General features: G+C 46.0%; 1 protein-coding gene and 1 long non-coding RNA gene across 2 annotated transcripts in view; one reads left to right on the plus strand and one right to left on the minus strand.

Annotated features, from left to right (window-relative positions):
• The window catches only part of LOC125097929 (uncharacterized), a 126,045-nt gene that overhangs the window by 90,848 nt on the left and 10,506 nt on the right, over positions 1-24,691 (minus strand). The gene's annotated exons all lie outside the window — the stretch shown is intronic.
• Positions 1,818-11,750, plus strand: KLHL38 (kelch like family member 38). The gene is made up of 4 exons (XM_047726144.1): positions 1,818-2,059; positions 2,621-4,065; positions 8,063-8,168; positions 9,282-11,750. Exons 2-4 carry the CDS (start codon positions 2,677-2,679, stop codon positions 9,569-9,571), a joined length of 1,785 nt encoding a protein of 594 aa, XP_047582100.1. The 5' UTR covers positions 1,818-2,059; positions 2,621-2,676; the 3' UTR covers positions 9,572-11,750.

A 24,691-nucleotide genomic window follows, 5' to 3' on the forward strand; every position in this document is an offset into this window, starting at 1 on the left:
AGTCCCTTTCTCTAGCTCCTCGCCGGTACTTCCCATGGGTCTCTGATCCCCTTGCCTCTGGTCTTCCGCTCCTAATCCTGGCCTCTGAGTCCCTGGCCCCAGTGACATGTTTTGGTTCTAGTTACATGACTTTGATCTCCTAGACTCTTGGGGTCATGAGTCACCCTGTGATCTGCAGCTATGCACAAGAGACCCTCCTGGTTCCACCATGCTCTGTGGTACCCTAAAAGCGAGGCCGGCCCAGCCAGACACCAGACCCATATAAGGACCTGCACCTTGTCTCCTAGAGGTAGAATGAAAAATGTAAGTGGGAGAGAGACGTGGCAGGAGACAGTTCTCAAGGTGGGTTGCAGACCAATCTGATTCCTGCTGAAGTCTGGGCTTAATCCTGCAGACTTGGGGAGCCACCAGAAGACGTGGTGCTGGGGCTGGTAGAGGCCGCTTTGCCTTCCTTAGGGTTACTCTGCTGGTTACTCAGGGTGCTTGTATTGGAGGGAGAGAGACTAGGAGCAAAGGGAAAAAATCGACACAGGAGGCGATTGCAATAGTCCAAGCAAGACTTGAGAAGAGGAGAAAATCAGGTCTCCCTGCCACTCACTGCTGAGGCACTCAATCAGTATCTCCTGGGGGCTAGGAGGAAAAGGACAGAGCCCGGGTCCCTTTTAATCAGCCTTGTGTTTCCACAGCTCTCCATCGTGGCTCTGATTCTTACACTGGGGGGCTGCCTCCTCCTCTCTTTCCTTCTCCTTCTCCCTCCTTCCCTCTCTCCCCTGCTCTGCCTCCTTCCTCCTCCCCCAGCTTGTTCCCCTATCTCTCTGCCCCTCCCCCTCCTCCCCCTCTTCTTCTTTCTCCCTCTCCCTCCCCTTCTCCCTCTCTCTGGCACACCCTGGAGAGACACGCATTACCTCCTGCCTCCAGCTCAAGCCTCCCTGATGGGAGAAAATGGAAAAGTAAAAGAGAAAAGCCAGCCTGAACCATAAAAAAAAAAAAAAAAAAAAAAAAAAAAAAAACAACCGGAGAGGGGTTCCTGGGTGGCTCAGTCTGCTAAGCCACTGCCTTCAGCTCAGGTCATGATCCCAGGGTCCTGAGATTCAGCCCCAGGTCCCCAGCTCAGCAGGGAGCCTGCTTCTCCCGCTTGCTCTGCCCCTCCTCCCACTCATTTTTTTCTTTCTCTCTCTCAAGTAAATAAATAAAATCTTTTTTTTTTTTTTTTTTTTTTCAAAAAAGAACCTGAAGAGCGATCAGCATATGCCTGTGAGAGGCAGGAATGACCCGGAAGAGTATGACCCTTGCCACTTGACAACAGAAGCCCCTGGCATCAGCGGAACCAACAAAGGATTGATCTTTCTTGCATCTGGGAACTCTGGGGTGCTCCACAAATATTAAAAACAACTTCTGTCATACATTCCATCCCCTCAGAGGCTGCAGGCAGAAAGCACAGCCCTCTCCGACGATCCTGCCAGCAGACAGCAGGAAATAAAGACCCACGGAACAGTATCCTCGGGCACGTTCCGGCCTCCCTAAGACCAGCCGTCACCTTCAACTTGCCCAGAACTATCTTCAGTGACTGTCCCAAGTCACAGCAACCTGTTTACAGACATCTAGAATTCACAGGCACTTTTAGGACAAGGGACCCAAGATGTGTCCAAGTGGGCAGCAAAGTCTTCTCTAAGAGAAGCTGTTCCTCCAGATCTATTTATGCCGATGTAAACACTTACCAAGGAAACAAGGCACGTGGGCATGCGCTGGCCCGGCAGGCCCTCGGCTTGCTGCAAAAGGCAACTGGAGAGTCACATGTCATAACGGTGGAAAGGACATATGCAACTATTCTTAGCCCTGGAATGTATACACTGTCTCCCTGCCCGGAGCTTCTTTCCCGAAGTTCTAGAAAACTGCGAAAGCACCGTTTGCATAAACAAATCCAGAACTCTCCCAGGACAAATCATTTGCCAACTGAAGGAAGGCCTGGGTTTATGGTTTCACTTGGAGCCAGAGGTGGAAGGTCTCCGGAGGGACCAGGCGGACTGGGCATTGGGGGACGTCACCGCTGCAAACCAAGGTAAAGATCTCTAATGCCTAATTCTCCCGCAGGTAGACTGCCAGGTGTCATCCCGGAAACTCTGCCCAGAGGGTTGTTTGGTCTCTGCTTTCTCTTTATCACATTCTAAAACAAAACCCCCAAAGACTCTGTGAAGTCATGTTTTTAAAAAATAAATCGCAAAGGCCCATTTTCGTCCTTCAGTACTCTCTCGATGCCAGAGGGCCACACCCCCAGAGTGACTCCTCGGGGAATGACTAACACCCAGAAAGATGCTTACATGAGTTTACTGAATAACAGATGTGCTGAGAAGCTAGAGCGGGGCTCACAGGTTTGGGCTGGTCAAATGCAGGGACTGTCACCTTGCTTCAGCCCCTGACCATCAGGTAACTTCCAACTGTGTCGGTAGTTGTTTTTTTGTTTTGTTTTGTTTTGTTTTTCTAAGATTATCTGAAGATGCTCTTTGCCTATCACCTTTGGGAGTAACCATAACCAAAAAGAGAGTGTTGGCTGTGAGGTGTGGGGTGTAGGTGGCCTCTCTTTCCAATCTTCACTAAGCAACCTTCTTGGCAATATCCACAGCACCTTAGTGAATGGACACTGAGTCTTGGAGTCACCACAGCTAAACCCTTCAGCACATGCCTCCCCTGGGGACCTCTCCCCCTCCTTCTAGGATGGATGAGGAGTCGCCAGATGGGCTGCTCTTCAAAGACCATGACTTCTCCTCTGACTTACTGAGGCAGCTCAATGGCTTGAGGCAAAACAGGCTGCTGACGGATGTGAGCATCTGTGCAGGGACCTGGGAGGTCCCCTGCCACCGAAGTGTGCTGGCCTCCAGCAGCCCCTACTTCCGGGCCATGTTCTGCAGCAACTTCCGGGAGAGAAGCGAGGCCAAAGTCCAGCTGAAAGGCATCGACCCCGCGACTCTGGACCAGATCATCTCGTACGTGTACACAGGTGAGGTGCCCATCACGGCTGAGAACGTCCTGCCTTTGATGGAGGCAGCCTCCATGCTGCAGTACCCCAAGCTACTGGAGGCCTGCTCCTCCTACCTCCAGAGCCAGCTGACCCCCAGCAACTGCCTGGGCATGATCCGACTCTCCGAAATCTTGAGTTGTGAGACCCTCAAGAAGAAAGCCAGGGAGGTGGCCCTGACATGTTTCCCTGAGGTGGCTGCCTCGGCCGACCTGAAGGAGCTCTGTGCTTTGGAATTGAGAGACTACCTGGGGGATGACGGGCTCTGTGGGGAGGAGGAAAAGGTGTTCGAGGCCCTCATGGTTTGGATCAAGCATGACCTCCAGGCCCGGAAACGACACGTGCAGGAGCTGTTCGAGCAGGTCAGGCTTCAGTACATCCACCCAGCCTTCTTCCACCACTTCATCGCCAACGATGCCCTCCTGCAGTCCTCGCCCTCGTGCCAGACCATCCTGGAGATGGCCAAGAGGCAGATGTTTGCCACGTACAGCACCACCAGTGCCCCAGACCTCCAGCCTCCATGGCACGTCCCCCCAAGAACCTCTTACCAGGATTTTCTCATCATTTTGGGTGGGAGGAAGGACAACCAGCAGACCACCAGGGACGTTCTACTATACAACAGACAGACCAACCAGTGGCAGAACCTGGCTAAACTCCCAACTCGCCTATATAAGGCCTCAGCAGTCACCTTGCACCGAAGCATCTATGTGCTAGGAGGCATGGCTGTCGGGCCAGGGAAGAACGTGCCAAGCCACAACGTCTACATCTACTCCCTGAAGCTCAACCAATGGAGGCTGGGGCAGCCCATGCTGGTGGCCCGCTATTCTCATAGAAGCACTGCCCATAAGAACTTCATCTTCTCCATTGGGGGCATCGGAGAAGGGCAGGAGGTCATGGGCTCCATGGAGAGATACAACAGCATCTTCAACATCTGGGAGAGCATGGCCAGCATGCCCGTGGGGGTTCTCCACCCTGCGGTTGCTGTGAAAGACCAAAGACTCTACCTTTTTGGGGGAGAGGACATCATGCAGAATCCTGTACGCCTTATCCAGGTAAATGGCTGGTCCTTCCCATCATGAGAGTGCATGAGTGCACACATATCCATACGTGTGTGTACACATATAAACACACGTGCATACATGCATATACACATTCATGGATACCTGCTTGCATGAGTGCATGCACACATACCTATAATCCACGTACTCACTATCCTTTGCAGAGAAAACATAAAGGAGGGAGGAAAGGAAAGTTGGAAGGGAGGGAGGAAAGAAGGAAGTTTAAATTCAGTAAGACTTTATCCATTTATGAATTCTGGTTGTGTAAGATGAATACACACAAAGGAATGTTAGATACAATCCCTGTCCATGCAGAGTTTATCTCTAATTTTATTAGAGATAAAGTTAGTATCTCTAAAAGTTCAAAAAAAAAAATGAAAAAAGTTCAAGCTAGAACACATGGAATATCAGAAAGTGAAGTTCTGTAGGAAATCTGCAGATCCTCTCACCCAAATCAGCAAGGCCTTAGAAGAAGAGTCCCAAGCATTGGTCTACAGTCTGTGACAAAATCCTAGGAGCCCAACCACAGATCAGCTGAATCAAAATCTCTTTATGGGGGTCCTGACATATACCTGTTACAGACGTCTCCAGGAGATCCTAAGGAGCAGCCAGGTTGGAGAACCCTGGCCTTAAATGACAGGTAGACACTAACTAACATCACTAGCAAGCTCTCTGAGAAGTGTTACCAACAGAAAGCAAAATCTCAGAATATTAAGTCTTTTATGCAAGTTCTAATCTCTGCAGTTCACATCATGATATGAAAAACATGAATAATGAGCCTGTCTTTAACAATGATCAAGGAGCTCCCTGGTAGTTGCTATGTTCACAGATGAGAGCTATCTCGAGCCCAAGCCCCCTCTAAGAGCCCTGGGGACATGGGCATGAGCAGGACATGCACTTAAACCTCCAGGAGCTTCAGGAAAATTGCAATTCACGTGCTGACTGGAGGGGTGCTTTAAGAGCATGAGATGTGCCCTAAGCCAGTCTAGAGGGAATTGGGGATGGTGTGAACTTTCAAGGTTGGTTTGAGCTGACGTGAACAGGGAGGCAAGAGAAGATGGAAGACGAGTAAATGAAGAGGGAGAATCACTGGGAAGATAGAAGGACCTGACTTGGATGAGACAGGGGCAGAAAGCTTCTCTGAGCAGAGGCAGAGTCCTCTGTTGAGGGAGGGGTGGTCCCAGTTAAGGAAACAGCTGAACCAAAGGCTCTGGAGCAGAGAAGGGCACAGCCCAACACCTGGAGGGACTAACAGACTGACCATGTAGCTGGGACACAGCGGGAGGCGAAAAGGCTGTATATCTAAGTGGAGCTTGGGGTGGGGAGGAGAGGAGTTAGTTCTCACATGTTCTCCATCAGCCCCCTTCCCAAGCTGCCCTGAGTGCCCCCCCTTCACCCAGACTGCTGCCCCTGAGCCCCTACTATAGAAATTCTGGAACATTCCCAGGCGATAGGTGTTTGTGGACATGAGGCTGACCCAGCAGGCTTTCTAGGCCTTGTCAAGGAATTGGGGTTGTAGCCTAAGAGTAACAGGGTGGCTGAAGTCAACAAATTTGCATTTTTAGAAGCTCCCTCTGGATGCCCTGTGCAAACGGGATTCGAGGGGCCTGCGTGGACAAAGGGAGGAGAGCAGGGGACTGTTCTAGAGATCCAGCCAGGATGACAATGGCTTGGGCTAAGCTGGTGCCAGTGGAGATGGAGAAAAGTAACAAGCTTCAATCTAATCCCTGTTTTGTCTTGCCTTCGTTTCCCCAGCCCGTATTCTCAGCTCTTCTCTGACCATGTAGGCAGATTTTGAGCCTGTTCCAAGTCCCACTCATATATTTGAGCCAAGAGAGACATGGCGGCTCCCCACCAAGCTCTGGCCACACAATGTGGACGTAACAGAGGGCTTCTATGTAAAGCTAGAACCCCTCCCTCTTTTACAAAAGTACTTTTCAAAATGAAGTGAACAAAAAATGCTAATGACTTCACATTGCAAAGTTGTTATTGATTTCCTGAGAATACATACAAATCTCAGAAAAGCTTTCAAGCTGGCGTATCAAAAAATGAATGGTACCATCGAACAAGATGCTTGCAAAGGCAGGTGGGGAAAAAAACCACTACCATGTGAGTAATCCTTTTACACTGCAGCAGTGAGAACGGGAAAGGGGAAAAGCATTCATGGAAGCTTTTCTCATCTACTTAGCCTTGGCTTTGAAATGGTGATTTTACTCATTCAACTATAGCATGAGGTCAATGTGTGGGGGTTGCTTGATGGAGTAGGTTGGATTTTCTGGCACAGATTCAGTTTTCTTTACAGGATGGTTCTTCTGCACACAAGCATTCTTTTAGGAACTATTGAACAGTGGTATCACTGTGTAATTTGTGTGTTATGTATACCTTTCTCCCTGGCCGCCTTTCTCCCTCGGTTTCTGGATGGCGCTGAGCAAATCCTTCACCATAGCAAAATATCACTTCCTCCACTGGTCAAACACTATCTTTGTTATCCTTGCCCCCAGCTCTCTGGGGGTATGATGAGGATTGTGAGCAGATGTTTAATCTATCTTTGAAACCATACCCCAAACTTGCTGACAAAGAACAGAGAGCCAGGAGGCAATTACTCACTCAGTGTTTACTTTAACTCCAAGGATCCCACTTTCCAGTGTCATCTACGTATTTTCATGAAACCATGAGGCTTAACAGGCTGTCTCCTGCACATGGCCTCATCTAGGCTTCATCAGCTTCAAGAATGGAAAGACCTCGAGAGATCTTCAGTCTCAAAATGCGCCATCAAAAAAGGCGACACCTATATGGCCCCAGGCAGAGTCATGACTGTGGTGGTAAAGAAGTTGGACTCTGGGGGCACCTGGGTGGCTCAGTGGGTTAAAGCCTCTGCCTTCAGCTCAGGTCATGATCTCAGGGTCCTGGGATGGAGCCCCACGTTGGGCTCTCTACTCAGCAGGGAGCCTGCTTCCTCCTCTCTCTCTGCCTGCCTCTCTGCCTACTTGTGGTCTCTGTCTATCAAATAAATACATAAATAAAAATCTTCAAAAAAAAAAAGAAGAAGAAGAAGAAGAAGAAGAAGTTGGACTCTGGGCTCAACCAGACTAGCTCTTCCTTAGCCATGTGACTTCCGGCATGTCACTTAGTCTCTCTGAACCTCAATGATCTAATGTGAAAAATGGGGGCAAGTAATGGTACCTACTTCATAGGATGGTTGTGAAGATCAAATTTGGTAATATGATAAAAAATAGAGTCTTTCATATGGTAGCAATTAAATTTTATATAGAAAAAAATGCCATTTTCTTTGGCAAATAAATGTTTTGCCCCTTCTTTTCTTATATGAAATCCATCCTAAATCTCTTGTGCTAAATTTTGCTAGTAGTGAACTACTTTATATTTGATATTTGAACTTTATTTAAACTGAAGGGGACATGTTCTGGGAATAATGCTTTGCGATGCTATTTCAGACCGTGGCCAAGGAGCCCTGCCCCACCTCCTTGCTCTTTTACTTTTTCTCATGCTTCCTTTATGATTCTAATGACTTTTAGGCATGAACTGTTCAAAAGCCTTCCTCACTTAGCCCCACATGCATTCTTGGCTCTCAGGCCCTCTCTGATACACAGGAACATTCAGAAATTTAAACATGAGCCGGAAATAGAAATGATTGAAAAATCACTGGTTTTATGAATACCCAAGTTGCTCCATTTCCCATTAAAAAGAAAAAAATGTTCCAAGTAAGGTAAGCAAACACATACCACAACGCGTAACTCTCGGTCCATTCTGTGGAGACATAGCTGAGGATCTCATGGTCTCACATAAAGACCAGTTTCTAGTAATAGATACTTTCTGTTATTTAATTACATTTTGTTGATAATAATACACCTACCTACATTTTAAAAAGTGAAAAGAAAAACAATCTTATTTCACTCTCTTAAATACTACTTCTATCTTTTAAAAAATATATATCACTTTACAGTGCAGCACCATGATTCTATTTCTCCCTCAGGTTTATCACATTTCCAGAAACACATGGTTCAAAATGGAGACAAGGATGATCAAGAATGTGTGCGCCCCTGCCGTGGTGCTTCGGGAGAAGATTGTTATCGTAGGAGGTGAGTTGGAACAGAGGATAGCTAGGCTGGACACAAACTTGGCATCTCCCACGGAAAAAGGGTCACTAAATAGACAGATGTTGTTCTACAAAACAGTGTTTTTAAAAGCACATCCATCCAACTAGGGGAGTGTGGATGACTTGACAAAGTTCTTTTCTCATCCAGAAGTTTCTCCCTGTCTTCATCTGTAAACAAGGAATGAAATAATACCCACTTCACGGAATTGTTGTGATAATAAAATGTGCTCGCATATCTAAAGCACTTAGCACTATCCCAGATACATGGCAAATACTCAAAAAATGTTTGCTACCGTTAATAATATTAGCCGCTAATGGATCATTTCTCTGTAACTACAGTAGAGTGTCTTGGTTAAGAGGAATAGTTCTAGGGTCAGACCTGGGTTCAAATCCTGACTCTGTCACTGGCTGTATACTTTTTGGCAAGTTGTTAATCTTTTTCTGTGCCTCTGTTTGCACATCTGTAAAATGGGGGTCCTAAAAGTAGGGAGTGGTAGGGACCAGATAGGGCTGTGGTGGGAACTGTTCCTGAATTCCCAAGGCTCCTTCCCTGGATTATTAAGGCTCTTGGGGGGGAAGGGAACATGTGAGAGAGATGAAAAAGCCAATAAGATAGAGAAAGCTCGGGGCACCTGGATGGGTCAGTGGGTTAAAGCCTCTGCCTTCGGCTCAGGCCGTGGTCCCGGGGTCCTGGGATCGAGCCCCACCTCGGGCTCTCTGCTCAGCAGGAAGCCTGCTTCCCCCTCTCTCTTTCTGCCTGCCTCTCTGCCTACCTGTGATCTCTGTCTGTCAAATTAATAAAAAATCTAAAAAAAAAAAAAGATAGAAAAAGGTCTGGAATCAGGAGGCTGCTCCCAATCTAATGCTGCCTTAACTTGAGGTTAAGGATACAGGGGCCAGAATCAGACAGATCTTAGTCTAAACCCCAGCTCAGCCACACACTGGACCTTAGGCAGTTTATCAAAACATTCTATACCTTAGTTCAGAGGTCAGCCTTGGCACCAGGCAAAGGCGAAGTACAGACATGTTTCCAGACTGCAGACTTCCTGTCCCAAATGAACAATGTTGAGCTTGCCAACATGCCATTGGTTTTCAGGTTACACAAGGAGGATTCTTGCTTATGACCCTCAATCCAACAAATTTGTCAAGTGTGCGGACATGAAAGACCGGAGGATGCACCACGGGGCCGCAGTGATGGGGAACAAGCTCTATGTGACGGGCGGGCGGCGGCTGACCACAGACTGCAGCATCGAGGACTTGGCCTCCTTTGACTGCTACGACCCTGAGACGGACACCTGGACGTCCCAGGGACAGCTTCCTCACAAACTCTTTGACCACGCTTGCCTCACTCTCCAGTGCATACCCCACACCCCCACCTTCCCGTGAAGTTGGCAAATAACTGTGGGTCTTAGTCAAGATGCTTTCTATTGTAAGAGACAGAAACCCAACTCAAAGGAGTGTAACCCCAAAAGGATGCAGAGAGTGCCCACAAGACCAAAAGTTCCAGAGCCTGGAGGCCCCGAACCAGGCATACTGTTGGTAGAACTCTCTGGCCCTCTCTGGCTCTCCACACCCCCACCCCGTCTCCCTCTCTCCCATTCTCCCCCTACTTTCCCTCCTTCTCTACCTCATCTCTGTTAGACGTCATGCTACAAACAAGCTTCTGTATCTACAAAGTATGAAGACAGTGGCGACAGATAAACTCAGTGTTTTCTAAAGTTGCATCTCTAAGAAAGAACTTCACCATTATCTATATATTAACCTTGAAAATAATCCACATTGGCTGTTTCTTAATTCCATGCCTTCTTCTTGAGTCAATCACTGTTTCCGGGGCTTGTGCTTCTGTAACTGTGTGATCCCAGAGCACATCCCTACAGGCAGAAGTCACATTGACTTTTATCGCTGACAGCTCATCCAAACTACACAGCACAAGACAGAAGCAGTTTCCCAAAGAAAGAACTACTGCGCTGACCAAAACCACATCTGCCCAGAGCATCGTGGAAATCTAGAGCAAAAGGGGTCCCTGGCACAGGGTCCAGGTGGCAATGTGAGAAATGGGCCATGACCGTGTTTCTTTGCATTCTGTAGATGTAATAAATTGGAATTCGAGCAACATGTGTGCAATGTAGTATCTAGTGTTGGCAAAATTATCCATGCAGCCAGAATAAAGTTTGTTTCTAGTGCCAAATAGTGTTTTTCTCCAGCCTCCGGGGAGCTATAAACCTGCAGAATTCATCAGGATTTTCATTTTGGTAAATGTTATGAGAATCGCTCTTCTGAGGAAAGTCAACAAATTCCTTCAGAGATCCCAGCAATTACTGCCCTGTCCATGCCAGGGCTGAATGCCCCCCAACAGCGCTCTTGGTCTCAAAGTGCCTCCCGAGCTGGCTCCGTCTTAAGCTCTGGAATCAACTGAAGATGGCAGCACATTATAATCACCTGGCAGTCTTCTCCCCAGCTATGAAGCATCTGGAATGGGTCTCACTTCCCTGAGCCGGGCACCAGAGAGCCCTCAAGCCGGAACCTTCCTCCCCACCCTGCTCTCCAGGTTCATGTTCTGGACTTTTCCTTTCTTCCTGCACTTCAGCTCCTCATGTTGGGATCTGAAACTTTGCCCTGCTCCCCAGGCCATGTGGCCGTGGTCTAGACACCCTGCCCAGGTTGTTAGCCCCTGTTCCTCATCCTGGATGTTGTCACCTTAGCGGTTAACTGGCCTCTTACTACAACCCATTCTCTTTGAACCCCTCTGTTGAGGCTCTCCATCCCACATCTCCCTGGAAAAGGTGACCAGTGACACCTCCAGCACCTAACAGGCAGTGCATTATGATTTGTCATCTAACTGGACCCATCAGCAGCACACCACACAGATGACCCTCCCTCCATCTTGAAATGCCTTCCTCACTCTGCCTCTGGGACACCACTCACCCTCTCTCCCTACTCTATGCACTTAATTCTTGTCTCTTTCTTTCCCCACTAGTAAATGGTGTGCGCCCCAGTGCTCAGCCCTTACACATTCTGCGCCTCTACCCTCAGGCCCTGGGGAGTGAGGCCCCTCGTGCATGGCTTTTCGTGCCCGCCGAGCGCTGCTGACTTCCCACTGTTCTCCACTTCCAGACTCCAGGGCTCACTCCATGTTTCCACTTGGATGTTAAATACCTCAAAGCCAATGTGTTCACATTCACTTTTTCCTTACCAAACCAACTCCTCCCATGGTAGGCCTCCCCAGCCTAAGAGAAGGAAACAACTGTCTCCCAGCTTCTCAGGCCCAAAGACCTGGACGCTGCTCTTGGCTCTTCTCCCTCACACCCCACTCCATTTGGTTCAGGAGTGCTGGACCCAGCAGCCCCACCAGCCACCGCTCTTACTCTGGTCCAAGCCGCCATCTTCTCTCATCTACACCCATCACTGGTGTCTCTGCTTCCGCCTTCACCCCCAAATCTCTCTCCACCCAGCAGCTGGGGGCATCTTTCACAAACATGTGAGTCAGAAGAGGTCATTCCCCTGTTGAAAACTCTCCAAAGCTTATACTGGAACGAAAGTAAAAAAATTTTTAATTTAAAAATAAAAAAGGAGGGGCGCCTGGGTGGCTCAGTGGGTTAAGCCGCTGCCTTCGGCTCAGGTCATGATCTCAGGGTCCTGGAATCGAGTCCCGCATCGGGCTCTCTGCTCAGCAAGAAGCCTGCTTCCCTCTCTCTCTCTGCCTGCCTCTCTGTCTACTTGTGATCTCTCTCTGTCAAATAAATAAATAAAATCTTTAAAAAAAAAAAAAAAAAGGAAAAGAAAACCTCTCCAAAGCCTTCCCAGCTTTCTCTGATGCCTTCCAGAGACCCACAAGATTGTCCCCCCACCTCACACCTTTCCCCTTCTGCTCTCACCGTGTCCCCCCCACTCGGTGTCGGCCACACTGGCCTCTGGGCTCACACATCTGTGTTCACACGCACTGTGCCCTGCGCCAGAACATACTTGGCCTGGATGCCACACCCACAGGGTTCCCTCCCTCCCTTTCCTCAGGTGTCCCCTCAGAGATGCCTCTCCTCGGTGCCATGATCCGATCTGTGCACGCGTCCTCTCAGGTACCGCCATCACCTCAGTCCCTCTGTCTTCACTGTCGACCAGCCTAAGTGGCCTTGCTGCTTCCACGCCTGTCCACCTCAGATCCTTCCTCGAACAATAGCCAGGCTAATCTTTTTAAAACACAACCCCGTTCATATCCCTCACCTGCTTAAAATGACTTGACAGCCTCCCAGAGACTTTTGCATAGAGCCCCAGTCCTTTCTCTCCCCTCCAGGGCCTTTGCCACCAGCACCCACCTGTCTCTGGCCCTGCCTTTTCCTGCTCCCCACTGCTCCCCCCACCCAACTCCAGCCAGCCTTCATCACTTCCCCTTCTCACTCCCGCCTCTCTCTTGTCTGACACACACCTTTCTCGCCTCTGTGTTTGACTTAATTTCAATTCATACCTTACCTGCCAGATTAAAATTCACCACATCAGAGGCCTTCCGTGCCCCCCTACCCTAGCCTGGGTGGGCTCTCTCTCCCATTAAGTGTCCTCATTGTCCCTATACATCCCCTCTGAGACCCTCATCTCTGTCTTCCCCTCCAGGCTCCTATCTGCCCTATCCTCATCCACATTCCCAGGGCTGGGCTCACCATCTGCTGTATATATTATAGATCCCTGGTAAGTATAGCACGAGTGGATTAAAGAATGAATTTGCTGAATCCACACTGTCTCTAGAAGCTCCATTTCAAACTCAGACGTTCCTGTGGATAGTTCCTGGGGTAAGCACCTCAGATCCTCTGCTAAGGGGTCACTGTGTCCTTCCCTCTTCCCCTTCCCCTTTCCCACACTGAGAGAGAATTAGCGTGGCCCACCTAGGTCAGGCCTGGAGGCTGAGAGCTTATCCTAGATGGCCCTTTTTGCCTGGAGTTGGACGTGGGAGTGTTGCCATCTATGAAGTCCTTCGGCAGCCTCCAGAATTCCTTCTGTTGGAGACTTGCTAATGCATCCACTTTCCTTCCCCTTCGTCTTAATCCAAAATATACTAAGCTGTCCAAGTCTGTGGCTGCTCAGAGCCTATCCAAGTCTCCCTGGGGAACAGAAAAGCAAAGTCAATTGTCCCCTGGAATTTATAAAGAAAGATGGCACCAGGGCCGAACACATTTGGACCCACATGGCAGGCCAGCTTCATGCATCAGGTAAGACGCTCTGTGGCAGGTGTGTTCATACACCTGGGCAATCCCTGGCCAAACCCCACATCTGAACTGGGTTATGAAACGCACCCCCAGACCAGAATGGATGCTTTCCAATCTGCTGAGGACTATCCCAGTCCAAAAAGAAAGCGACAGAAAATTTTGGCATGAGGCTTCCTTCGTCTCACTGGCTGAGGAGTCATGGCCCAGAGCTGAGGTCAAAGTATATTTAGCCAGCAGCAGTTAAACTGAAACATATTAAGCAAAAAAATGTCAGATAGTCTGACTAATCATCTCGACAGGCAACAAGGGAAAGGGCAAAAATGAAGTGGAATAAGAGCTAAGCTAGAAAACACTGACAAAAATATCAAAAACCCTGTCCCAACATAAACCAGTGAGCAGAAGAGGAGCCAGCAGAGAAACTAGCATCCAGAGGAAGAAAGTGGCTAAATTCACCTTCACCACCTGTAACAAAAATCTGTAGGGTCCCAGAGGATTAGGACTACGACAGGTCTTACTCAGATACTTCATCCTTCTCAGGATATCGACACAACCCTTCCTCACCCCAACATGCCATGCTGTCCTCTGTGCCTCCGCACATGCTATTCCCTTGACCAGGATGCCTTTCCCTGCTCTGCCTACTGATCTCTTACTCAACCTTCACCTCCTCCATGGAAACTTCTCCAACTTTTCTACACTCTCCCCCCCCACCTCTTTATTCCAGCTCCTTCCACACTGTAACACCGTAGAGACTTGTTACCGGACCTAGAAGGGGAGCTCTTCATGGGGGCCCACAGAGTCTTGGTCCCTATGAACCTCTAGGCCAAGTTCAGTCAGTACTTGGCACACAAACGGTAGTGACGCGTTTGCAGAATGAATGAGCAGGTGCACAATTGAATGGGCCCTAAACGTCACCAGAGGATACGGGCTGTTCTAGATGCAAAGGCTTCATTATCAGATAAACTGTCATGCTTTACCTTGGAACTCCATCACCATGGAATCTGCCTCTGGGATCACAAGGCCTTCTTCTGAGTTTGTCCTCTTCTGTCTCTTACTGAATTTAGGGCCTACCCTAAACTAGCAGCATGTCGCCTTGATCCTCACCTTAATTACATCTTGAAAGACCCTATTTACAAATAAGGTCACAGACTGGGTTCCAGGTGTCAGGCATTTGTGGGGAGGCATTATTCAGCCCATTGCAGATGCCATCACAAGAAGGCATCCCCCCCACTCCACCCATGCCCCAAGCAGAGCCACATGGCACGGACTCCTCCTCCTCTCCCCATTTCTCCAGGGCATCTCCTGGGCGGGGACTGTGTCTTTCATCTCTGTATCCCCACTCCAGCCCCAACCCCACAGAGCCGGGCACTGCAAAGATACTCAGTAAATGTGCACTAAAGTTGACTCAACCATTTCACAAGGGTTAGCAAACACTGAAAGGACCCCAATGCCTGTGGGGGACTTGCTAATGCATCCACTTCCCATAGAAGACACAGCTTCCAGGCAGCTTCCCAAAAGGCCAGGGTGAACGATACTGGCCAAATGCCCATCAAGAAGGAATTCGGGTCAGGCATAAGAAATTATGTAAGAACTCATCTGTTAACACAGTGTCGCTGCTAATGTCCTCTTCTTGATCTTGCCAACATAAGCCTTTTGGGTGACATCATGAGAGTGAATCCAATGCTGAGGATGCTGTGGGGAAGGGAGTCTGGTTTCTGAAATGTCAGCTGTCATGCAGTCTTACAGGAATTCTAGGCTCCTGTTCAAATGCCACGTTATTCTCCTCGTGTGGGGAATTTGGTTTTTGTTTTCCCTAAAGATATCCGCAAATCTCTCTTCCTCCTGATTTCACTGATTTGATTCAATTAGAATTCCAGGGCCTGCAATCCAGAATTCCCCAGCAACACTCCCATTAACAAGCCAGCGGTCCAGAAAAAATGGTGCTTGGAGGACACAGCCAGGGATTCAGGAGTCTGAGGCATTTCTAAGTTAGAAAGATGCAGACAGGAAGGTCTGCCTTATTCCTACTCAGGGGCTGTCTTTGCAGTGTCACCAATGGTCCCATCAGCCCTGCACACATTCAGAGACAAGAGGGCTATCTCAGGACAACTGTAAATATCAGAACCTTCCCAAGAGGGTTGGAAGGGAAGCAATGTGGAGATACCTACACTCAAGATAAGATCAAGGAGAAGAACAACAGAATTCATTAGCAGAGTCTCTGAGACATTTATCTTTAATCAAGTATTTGAGGATAAAAGGGAATTCATCCCTACTTGGAGCATAGATTTATTTAACTGACTTATCTGAGGAGCAAAACTGAGAGTGCTAATGGACTTGCCAGTTTACTAAGCACTGAAGTGGCATTACCTAGCTCAGTTAACACAAGAACCTCTGGCTTCTCCTGAGCACCCTTCCTGACCACCCTAATGGGCCCCCCACCGCACCCACTGCATTGCTCTCTCTTGCTCTTTGTTTCTTCCCTTCATACCTTTTATCATAATTATTTATTGTTTTATTTGCTTTCCTGAGTTCATTTAGCTGACACTCCCACACAAATGGAAGTTGCCCAAGAATAGAGAACACAGCTGCCCCGTTCACATCTGTTTCCCTGGCACCTGACACAGAAAAGACAATCAACAAAGACTTGTTGAATGAATGGATGGATGAATGAATGGATGAATGAATGAATGGCTATCCAGGCATTTAGGATGAGCACAAATGAGAGAGAAGATAAGTTTCTGGAATGGCATGGGGGAAGGGGAGAATTATTGGGAAGGGGTTGACTGGCATGGGAGGGCACAGTGGCTCTTATCCAGGTGAATGCTGTAGGAAAATCACTCTACGGCAACCAGAAGAAGCTGGGGTATTCTGGAGAGTTCAGATGGGAAGGTATTCCCATCCCCAGGAGGGATGATGATGTATGACCACAAACGTAACAGTGAAGTGTAAAGGGAAGGGAGGACACAGGAAACAAGGAGGTGGAATCCACAGGCACTAATTGGACATGGAAAAAGGTGAGGAGGGGAGCAAGGAAGAGAGAGAGAATGGTTGCTAGCCTGGCTGACCCACAGGGCACCTGTGCCATCAGCAGAAATTACAAAACCAAAGGAAGGGGAAGACTGCCCCAGGGTTCCCACCCTCCAGAGTCAGATGAGTGTTCCTTGCCCTGGGGGTTTGTACAAGCACCAGGAATCTACGATCTTGCTTATAGTCCTATCTTAGGGACCCATATTTCAGAACCACTTTTAAAACTCCCAGGCCACCACTGAAAATACGTCTAACAATGGCTGTGACATGACCTTTCATGTCACTGGAGGAGCCTGTGAGGCAGATGTGAGTGGATGAGAATAGAGTCTGAGCCAACATGTCTGGATTTCAGCTTGGCTCTGTAATTCACTGGCTATGTGGCCCAGAGAAAATAAACCAACCTTTCTGTTCCTTATTAACCAACCTCTCTGTGTCCTTATTGGTAAACTAGAGATGATGATTCTGTTACTCTGTAGTGGGTTGAATCATGACTCACCCCCTAAAGATATAGCCTTATCAGGAAAAAGGGTCCTTGCAAATGTAGCTACTCAGGGGATCTCAAGATGAGATAATCCTTGATTATCTGGGCAGACCTTAAATCCAAGGACAAGTGTCTGTATAGGAGAAAGGCTGAAGGAGATTTGAGATGTTGAGGAGAAGGTTATGTGAAGCCCAAGGCAGTGGATGACATTCTGCAGCCCCCAAGCCAAGGAATATGGGAAGTTGCCAGAAGCTGGAAGAGGCAGGGAAGGATTTTCCCCTAGAGCCTTGAGGGTGGGCAGCCCTGCCAACACTGTGGCTGTGGCCTCCAGAACTAAGAGAGAATGAATTTCTGGTGTTTTAGGCCCCCAAGTTTGTGTTGATTTATTACAGCAGCCCCAGGAAATTAACATACTCCCTCATAGGATCGCCACAAGGACTGAAAGAGGTCATGTTCATAAAGTAGCCAGCACTCAATAATTTATAAACAATTACTATTATCTTCTACTTCCTGTCTCTGGTCCTTCATGGCCCCGCACATAAATTGAGAATGTTAGAAGAAATAAAGGTGTTCAAGATCTTGCTACCCGTGCCGGTTCCTCCACCATCCAACTCTTTCACAAGGCAGGTTGGGACCACGTTAACCCCTCATCTCCCCTCTGTCCCTCACTCTAGGGACTCATGACAGACAATGTCCCCAATTTCCAGGTCTTCACATCTCTGTGTCCAACCCAGAGGATGGAGCAGGGGGTGGGGGTGGAGAGGCACTTGCCCTTAACCCATCTCCTCAGTGGACATGATAATGAGACACAGAATTCTGAGCAATCACCCTCCAGATCTTCCCACATGAAAGAAGATCCTAGGCAAGTCACTCAACCCCACTAAGACACGGTTGCCAAATTATATTTTAGGCATTATGATATTTTCCTCTTCACAGGGCTTAGTGAGGGGGAAGCACCCAAGACAACCATATAAATGTCTAAAGCAAAAGTAGCAACCATGAATGGTGGGGATAATAACAGATGTAGAAGCAAAATGTACAATGACATTTTAAATGTCAATGACACTTTAAATTTACAATGGCATTGTAAATGACAATGACAGAAGAAAGGATGAGAGGGAGGAGGTGATGAAGCTTCACAGGTGTTTTGCCTGGGGATGCAATGATCTCTCACCAGACTATAGAAGAGGACCCCTAACCACTCTTCCTGGCTCTAAAGTCTCCTTGTCTAACTCACTGTCCCCTGCTAGAGGTAATCCTAGAGGGGTTGGGGAAGCAATAGATCGATTTATGTTTCCAAAAGATAATCCTGGCCAGATCTCTTTCTTGCTTAAACCCTTTCGATGGTTTCCCACAACCAAAAAATTTAAGCTTCACTTCCATATTTATGAGGTCCTTACATGTGGAAGAATAAACAGCCTCCACTTAACTAGATAACAAAATGGTAGTGGAGGGCCCACCCAGTAGGCACTCAGTAAATGCTATTCTCTTTGCTGCCCCACTGGCCAGAAAGAAAACTCTCTCACTTGCCTATTAGCAATGTTTAGCTTTTACCTATATGTAGGTAAATAGAAAACAAGACTAAGTAGATCTGAGGTACATGGCCACTAGCTTCTCATCCTATGGGGACACCATGACATGCTCTTCCATACCAAAGTCATAGGACAATGAGCGCAGAAAAGCTCAGTTGCGGTGAATGTGGTCAAGGCCTTAGTTTCTCAAAATGTCTTCAGGGAAATACTTTGCCCTCAAAACTGCCTCCTTTTCATCTAGAATGATGATTCATTTCATTATTCAATGACTGAAAATTCATGAAATTTTGTGGTTAAAGCAAAAATGTATCACATAAAATTCCATATGTCTATGCAGTGGGACTGAGAAAAATCTAACAATGAAAACTATCATTTCTTCCCTCAGAGTTTAACAGATATCTTCACCTTTTTTTTTCACTTATAATATTTTTATCCCCTTAATCAACAACATTGCTTTAAAAAAATTAGATAAAAGGCTCTAAAAATAAAGAGAATGGTCGAAGCACTGTACTTTCTTAGATTAGATTCAAATTCTCAAATGCAAATGTAACATTTCTGAGTCACGGAGTTGGAAGGAGGCCTGAGAGACCAGTTGGTCCAATCCGGAGAGGCAACATGGAGAACCAGAAACAGCAGCAGGCCTTATGAAAAACATCTGAGGACCTGGATTTGAGTGAGTTTCAGCTCTCCCTATAGAGAGGACTCTTGGGCAGGTCACTAAGCAGCAATGCCTTGCCTATAAAATGCATGAATCTCATTTGCCCAACACTCCTGAGAAAATTGCAACTGTATATGGAAAAGATGGTGGCCATTGATAAATATCCTCCTACATTCTTCATTCTACCCCTCTGGGCTCAAGATCCATTTAGCCAGGGAAGCAAGGGTAAAGGGATGACTGGATAAAGACACCAAATATACTCATATAACCAACATCCAGATCAGGACATTATAGCACCCCAAAGGCCCCTTCACACTTCTACTCATCCTCAGACTCTCCAACAGAACCACTGCTTGGACTTCCAACACCTCAGGTTAGTTGTGCTTGTTTATGAAGTTCAGATAAATGGGATTGGATAGCTCAAACTCTTCAATACAGCTTCTTCTGCTCAACATTAACTTTGTGAAATTCATCTATGTGGTTATGGGTAGTTACAGTTTGCCCATGCTTGATGCTTATCGTATTTGACTCTATGATACCACAATTCACATTTCTGTTCTACTCTTGATAAGCATTTGTATAGTTTCCCATTTGAAGCTGTAATGAACTTATCTTGTGCATATCTGTTGGTGAATATATGTACACCTATCTGTGGAGTATGTAACTGGGAATGAAATTGCTGAGTCACAGAGTGTGCCTATGTTCAACATTATAGATATGGCCAATCTGTTCCCAAACTATTCATACCAATCTCTGCTTCCACCAGCAGAGAATGAGAATTCCAGCTGCTGCATATCCTCAACAACACTCAATATCGTCTGTCTTTTTTGTTTGCCATTCTGGTGCATGGAAAGTGGTATCACATTGCAGAATGATATTTTTAAAGTGTAAATCAGGTTATGTTACTCTGCCAATGGTTCCCTTTGCACTCAGAATAAAACCTGACTTTTAAACCTGACCTACAAGACCCTAATTACCTTGGCTTTTTTGCTGCCCACTCACTCTCCTCACTATACGTCAGCACCACCTCCTTTCTAGCCTGCAAATGTGCTAAGGTCATTCCCAACTCAAGATCTTTACATTGGCTGTTTCCTCTGCCCAGAATGTTTCTCCTCCAAATATTCCCATGACTATCTCCTTCTTGTTCATTCATTCATTCAACAAATATTATCAAGTGATTATCAGGTTTCTTCTCAAATGCAACCTCCCTCAAGAATCCTTCCCCAACCACTGTCTAGTATGGTCATGGATACTCTCCCATATCACCCCACATTCACTCTCTAGTCCTTTATCTAGTTTTATTTTACTCATAAACTTATCACTACCTCTACTCCCTCTTTTAAGAATTATATGTTTTCTGCCTTATCATATTAGCATGTAAACTAACAACAAAGGCAGTGCATCTTCAATGCCTAGAATAGTACATACAGTAAGTATTCAGCAAATATTTATTGGATGAATGAAGAGTTAATGGAAGGAATAAGCTTCTCAAAGATAACTATAGAATATTAAAGCTAATGGAGTCCCTTCCTTTTCATTCCCCACTTGATTGATAAAAATAAAGCTCAGGGGTGCCTGAGTGGCTCAGTAGGTTAAAGCCTCTGCCTTCAGCTCAGGTCATGATCCCAGGGTTCTGGGATCAAGCCCCACATTGGGCTCTCTGCTCAGCAGGGAGTCTGCTTCCCTTCCTCTCTCTCTGCCTGCCTCTCTGCCTACCTGGGATCTCTGTCAAATAAATAAATAAAATTTTTTTAAAAAGATTTTATTAAAAAAAAATAAAGCTCAGAAAGATAAAATGACTTGGCCAGGCTCACGGTCAGTAGCAGAAATGCAGTTTGAACCCAAGCTCATGACCTCTAATTCAAGTACATTATTCTGCCTACAAGAACTGGGCAGGGGATAAGTTTTACTGCATTTGAATGAGCCCCTAATTACTGAATGTTGAACATTAGGAATTGATTCAGCACAGAGAAGTAACCCCCTGATAGTATGAAAGTAGACAACACTTGAAGAAGATAAGAGAAGTGAATTGTTTCTGGTTCTCCCAAAGCAACCCTGACCTTTGCTTCAGAGAAAGAGAATGTTATTGAGAAGGTAAAAAATGCACAGAGCTGGCTCTCAGTCCGTCTTCCATTTGCTGCAGACAGGAAGGTGACCCATCTTGGCAGGAACAATTTCCCTAGACTCCCAGGGCCTGAAATCTCCCAGGGCAGCAGCTCATGCCCTACCAGGTGAGGGCCCTGTTTCATGCTTAGTTTGGGTGAGAATCAGGTTGTACCACAATGCAAGCCTCAGGACTAGTTGCATAATTGGATGTGTAATCAGTACCTTCCAGATCTTCAGCCAAAAGCACTCCTGATACCACTTCAATCTTGCTGAATCATCTCTAAACCCCATGACTGGATGATTCACTGGTATCCTCTGGGGTCATGACTATCAGGTGTTCACCCAGAAATGAAAACTAAATTCATAAGGGGAAATATCCTTTGGTTGGAACGCTGATTTTTTTCAGTGTGTCAACCACCACTCTTTGGGTTTCCAAAGAGTAATGGAGGCCACATTCGTCTCTTCTTCATTAATCTAAATAAATGGAGAAAGATAACCAGAGACTAACTAGATAAGATAAGGAGCTGGTTTTTGGAAAGAATTCAACCTGGGATAATAAAATCCATATAAATCCACAATCTCTGACCATAATTCTGAAATCCAAAAAGCTCTGAAAGCCAATTTTGCCTCTTTGCTCCTTTTGTATATTGGCAGCAAATTTATTTGGCGGCAAATCCTGACAGGAAAAACTGACATGAGACTATTTTTAGCCTTTATTTATCCATTTCAGGTGCATATTCATACCTTTTCATACCAGAATATTACTGTTTGATTATGAGGTACTGAATTAGACCCCAACCGGGTGTTTCAAAATATACAGTATATTATGCATCTTATTACTTTAATAGAAGCTGAAAAATTCTTAATACCCAAACATATCTTGCCCCTAAGACTTCAGGTAAGGATGGTAGACCTGTAATTTTTCACTAATCATATTTATTCTGCACAAAAATCTAGGGCAGGCAGTATTGTCCCCATTTAGCAAATGAATAAACTGAGGATCAGCGAAGTTAACTGTTATTTATTGCTGGATAACAATCTATGCCAAAATTTAGTGGCTTAACACAATAAACTTTTGCTATTTCATGCAGTTTCTGTGGGCCAGGGATTTGAGAGTAACTCAGTCGAGTGGTTCTGGCTACAGGTCTCTCATGAAATTGCAATTAAGATGTCAGCCAGTTATCCAGCATATTTTTTCTGAAGGTTTGACAAGGCTGAAGGATCCACTTCCAAGACAGCTCACTCACATGACTGTCGGCAGGTGGCCTCAGATCCTTGTCACATGGACCTTTCTATAGGGTTGCTTCAATGCCCTCCCAACATGGTGACTAAATTTCCCCATAGCAGGTGATCCAAAAGAGAGCAAGATGGAAGCCACATAGCTTCTATGGCCTAGACTCAGATAGCACATTCTATCATTTTCACAATATCCTACTGCTTATACCGGCCAACCTCTCCAATGCGAGAGGAAACCACACAAGGACACAAATACCAGGAAGCAGCTCTCAAGGGGACCATCTTAGAAGGCTGGCTACCACAGTTAGATATATCATTTTGTTTACACTTTACAGATGAAAGTCTAAGTAATTTGTCCAAGGCTGCACAACTGGTCAGACTTAAAGCCAGACTTAAAGCCAGGTTGACCAATTTCAGAGCCCATACTTTCAACTACAACATAATACCACCTCCTTCATTTACCTGACCATTCTAATATATTGAATATTTAAATAAATTCCCGTCTCTAGTTATTAAAAATAACACTGAACGCTTTCTACATAAATCTATATCTCCATTTCTTGTACTTTTGTTGGCACAAATGCCAAGAGGCAGAATTTCTAGGTCAAAAGGTATAAACTTCTTTAATTCTCTTGATTCATATCATAAAAAAATAATTGCCAGAAAGTTAACATCAATTACAATCTCAGAGAAATTTGTGTGTTCCTGTCTTACTATATCCTTGATACAACTGGATATCTTCATTGTTTGAGTCTCTTTTTAATTTTACAGGCTATAAATATTTATTTTGATTTGTATTTCTTGGAACATTTCTTTTTTTCATATGCTTATTATTATTTATTTGTATTACTTAGGGTCTTTGGTTGTGAGAAAGAGAATTTGACTAATTTTGATTAGAGAGGGAAGTATTGAAAAAATACAGGTAGCTAGAGAATTAAAGGAAAGTTTGGTAAACTGGCAGGGACGAGAGCATCCCCGGGACTTTTCAGCAACAGAAGAGAAGAATAGTCCTGCAGGCCACCATTACTAGGATGAGTCGATTTTGACATTCTGTCCATCTTTGGACAGTTCACTCTTTGGGTCAAAGAGCCCTAGTTTGAGTCATATGTCTAACCTTGGGTAGGGCAGAGCAAGTTACCTTGAGTCAATCAAGACAGCACTTAGTAGGGAGAAGTAATTACCCAGAAGTCAGTAAAATGCTATTACCCAAAGAAAGGAGGAATGCAACCTAGACAACCAAAGAACAATAAATGTCTACTACAGGGGCCCCTGGGTGGTTCAGTGGGTTAAGCTCTGCCTTCAGCTCAGGTCATGATCTCAGGTCCTGGGATTGATCCCCGCATTGGGCTCTCTGCTTAGCAGGGAGCCTGCTTCCCTCGCCCTTTCTCTGCTTCCCTCTCTGCCTACTTGTGATCTCTGTCAAATAAATAAATAAAATCTTTAAAAATAATAATAATAATAAATGTCTACTACAGGGCTTACTTTGATGGGTCCCAAACCCATTCTCTTAGATTAAAAGTCTTCTGCTCTTTATACTGGTTTAAGATCTATTCTTATTAACTGCTCAAGTAAAGAACTTCTACTTTGTTTTTATCTAAAAGTTCAGCAACACTGGAGACCCCACCATGGACAAGCTGGGGAAGAGTTCTTTTCGGTTGGGAAAAAACATCTAGAAATATAGAAATGTGGCGATAAGATTCCTTCAACATTTCCAAGTAAAATAACCAAGATCCAAGATCAAGGAGATCAAGAAGAGACCTACAATGTTCTGAAGGTTCCAATGGTCTGAATGTCCCTGCCCCCACCTCCGGAATTCACATGTTGAAATTCTAAGACCCAATGTGATAATACTGGAAAGCAAGGCCTTTGGGAGGTGATAAGATCCTAGGGTGGAACCTTCATGAATGGGACTGTCTTATAAAAGAGACCCCATATCACTCCCTCGTCCAATTTCCATCTTCTTGTATCTTCTGTAGATACAATGGGAATCTGTAACCTGGAAGATAGCCCAAACCCAACCACACGGGCACCTAAATATCAGACTCCAGAACTATGAGAAATAAATGTTTGTTGCTTTTTAGTCACCCAGTTTATGGTATTTTCTCATGACACCAAATGGAACAAGATAAGCCCTTCACCGTAGGTTGGCAAACTTTTTCTGTGAAAGGCCAGATAGTAAATATTTTAGACTTTGAGAGGATACGTAGTCTGTCACAACTACTTGATTCTGCCGTTGGAGCACAAAAGCAGTCACAGACAATTAAAAAAAAAAAAAAA

This window comes from Lutra lutra, chromosome 4, assembly GCF_902655055.1.
Source record: "Lutra lutra chromosome 4, mLutLut1.2, whole genome shotgun sequence".
NCBI lineage: Eukaryota > Metazoa > Chordata > Mammalia > Carnivora > Mustelidae > Lutra > Lutra lutra.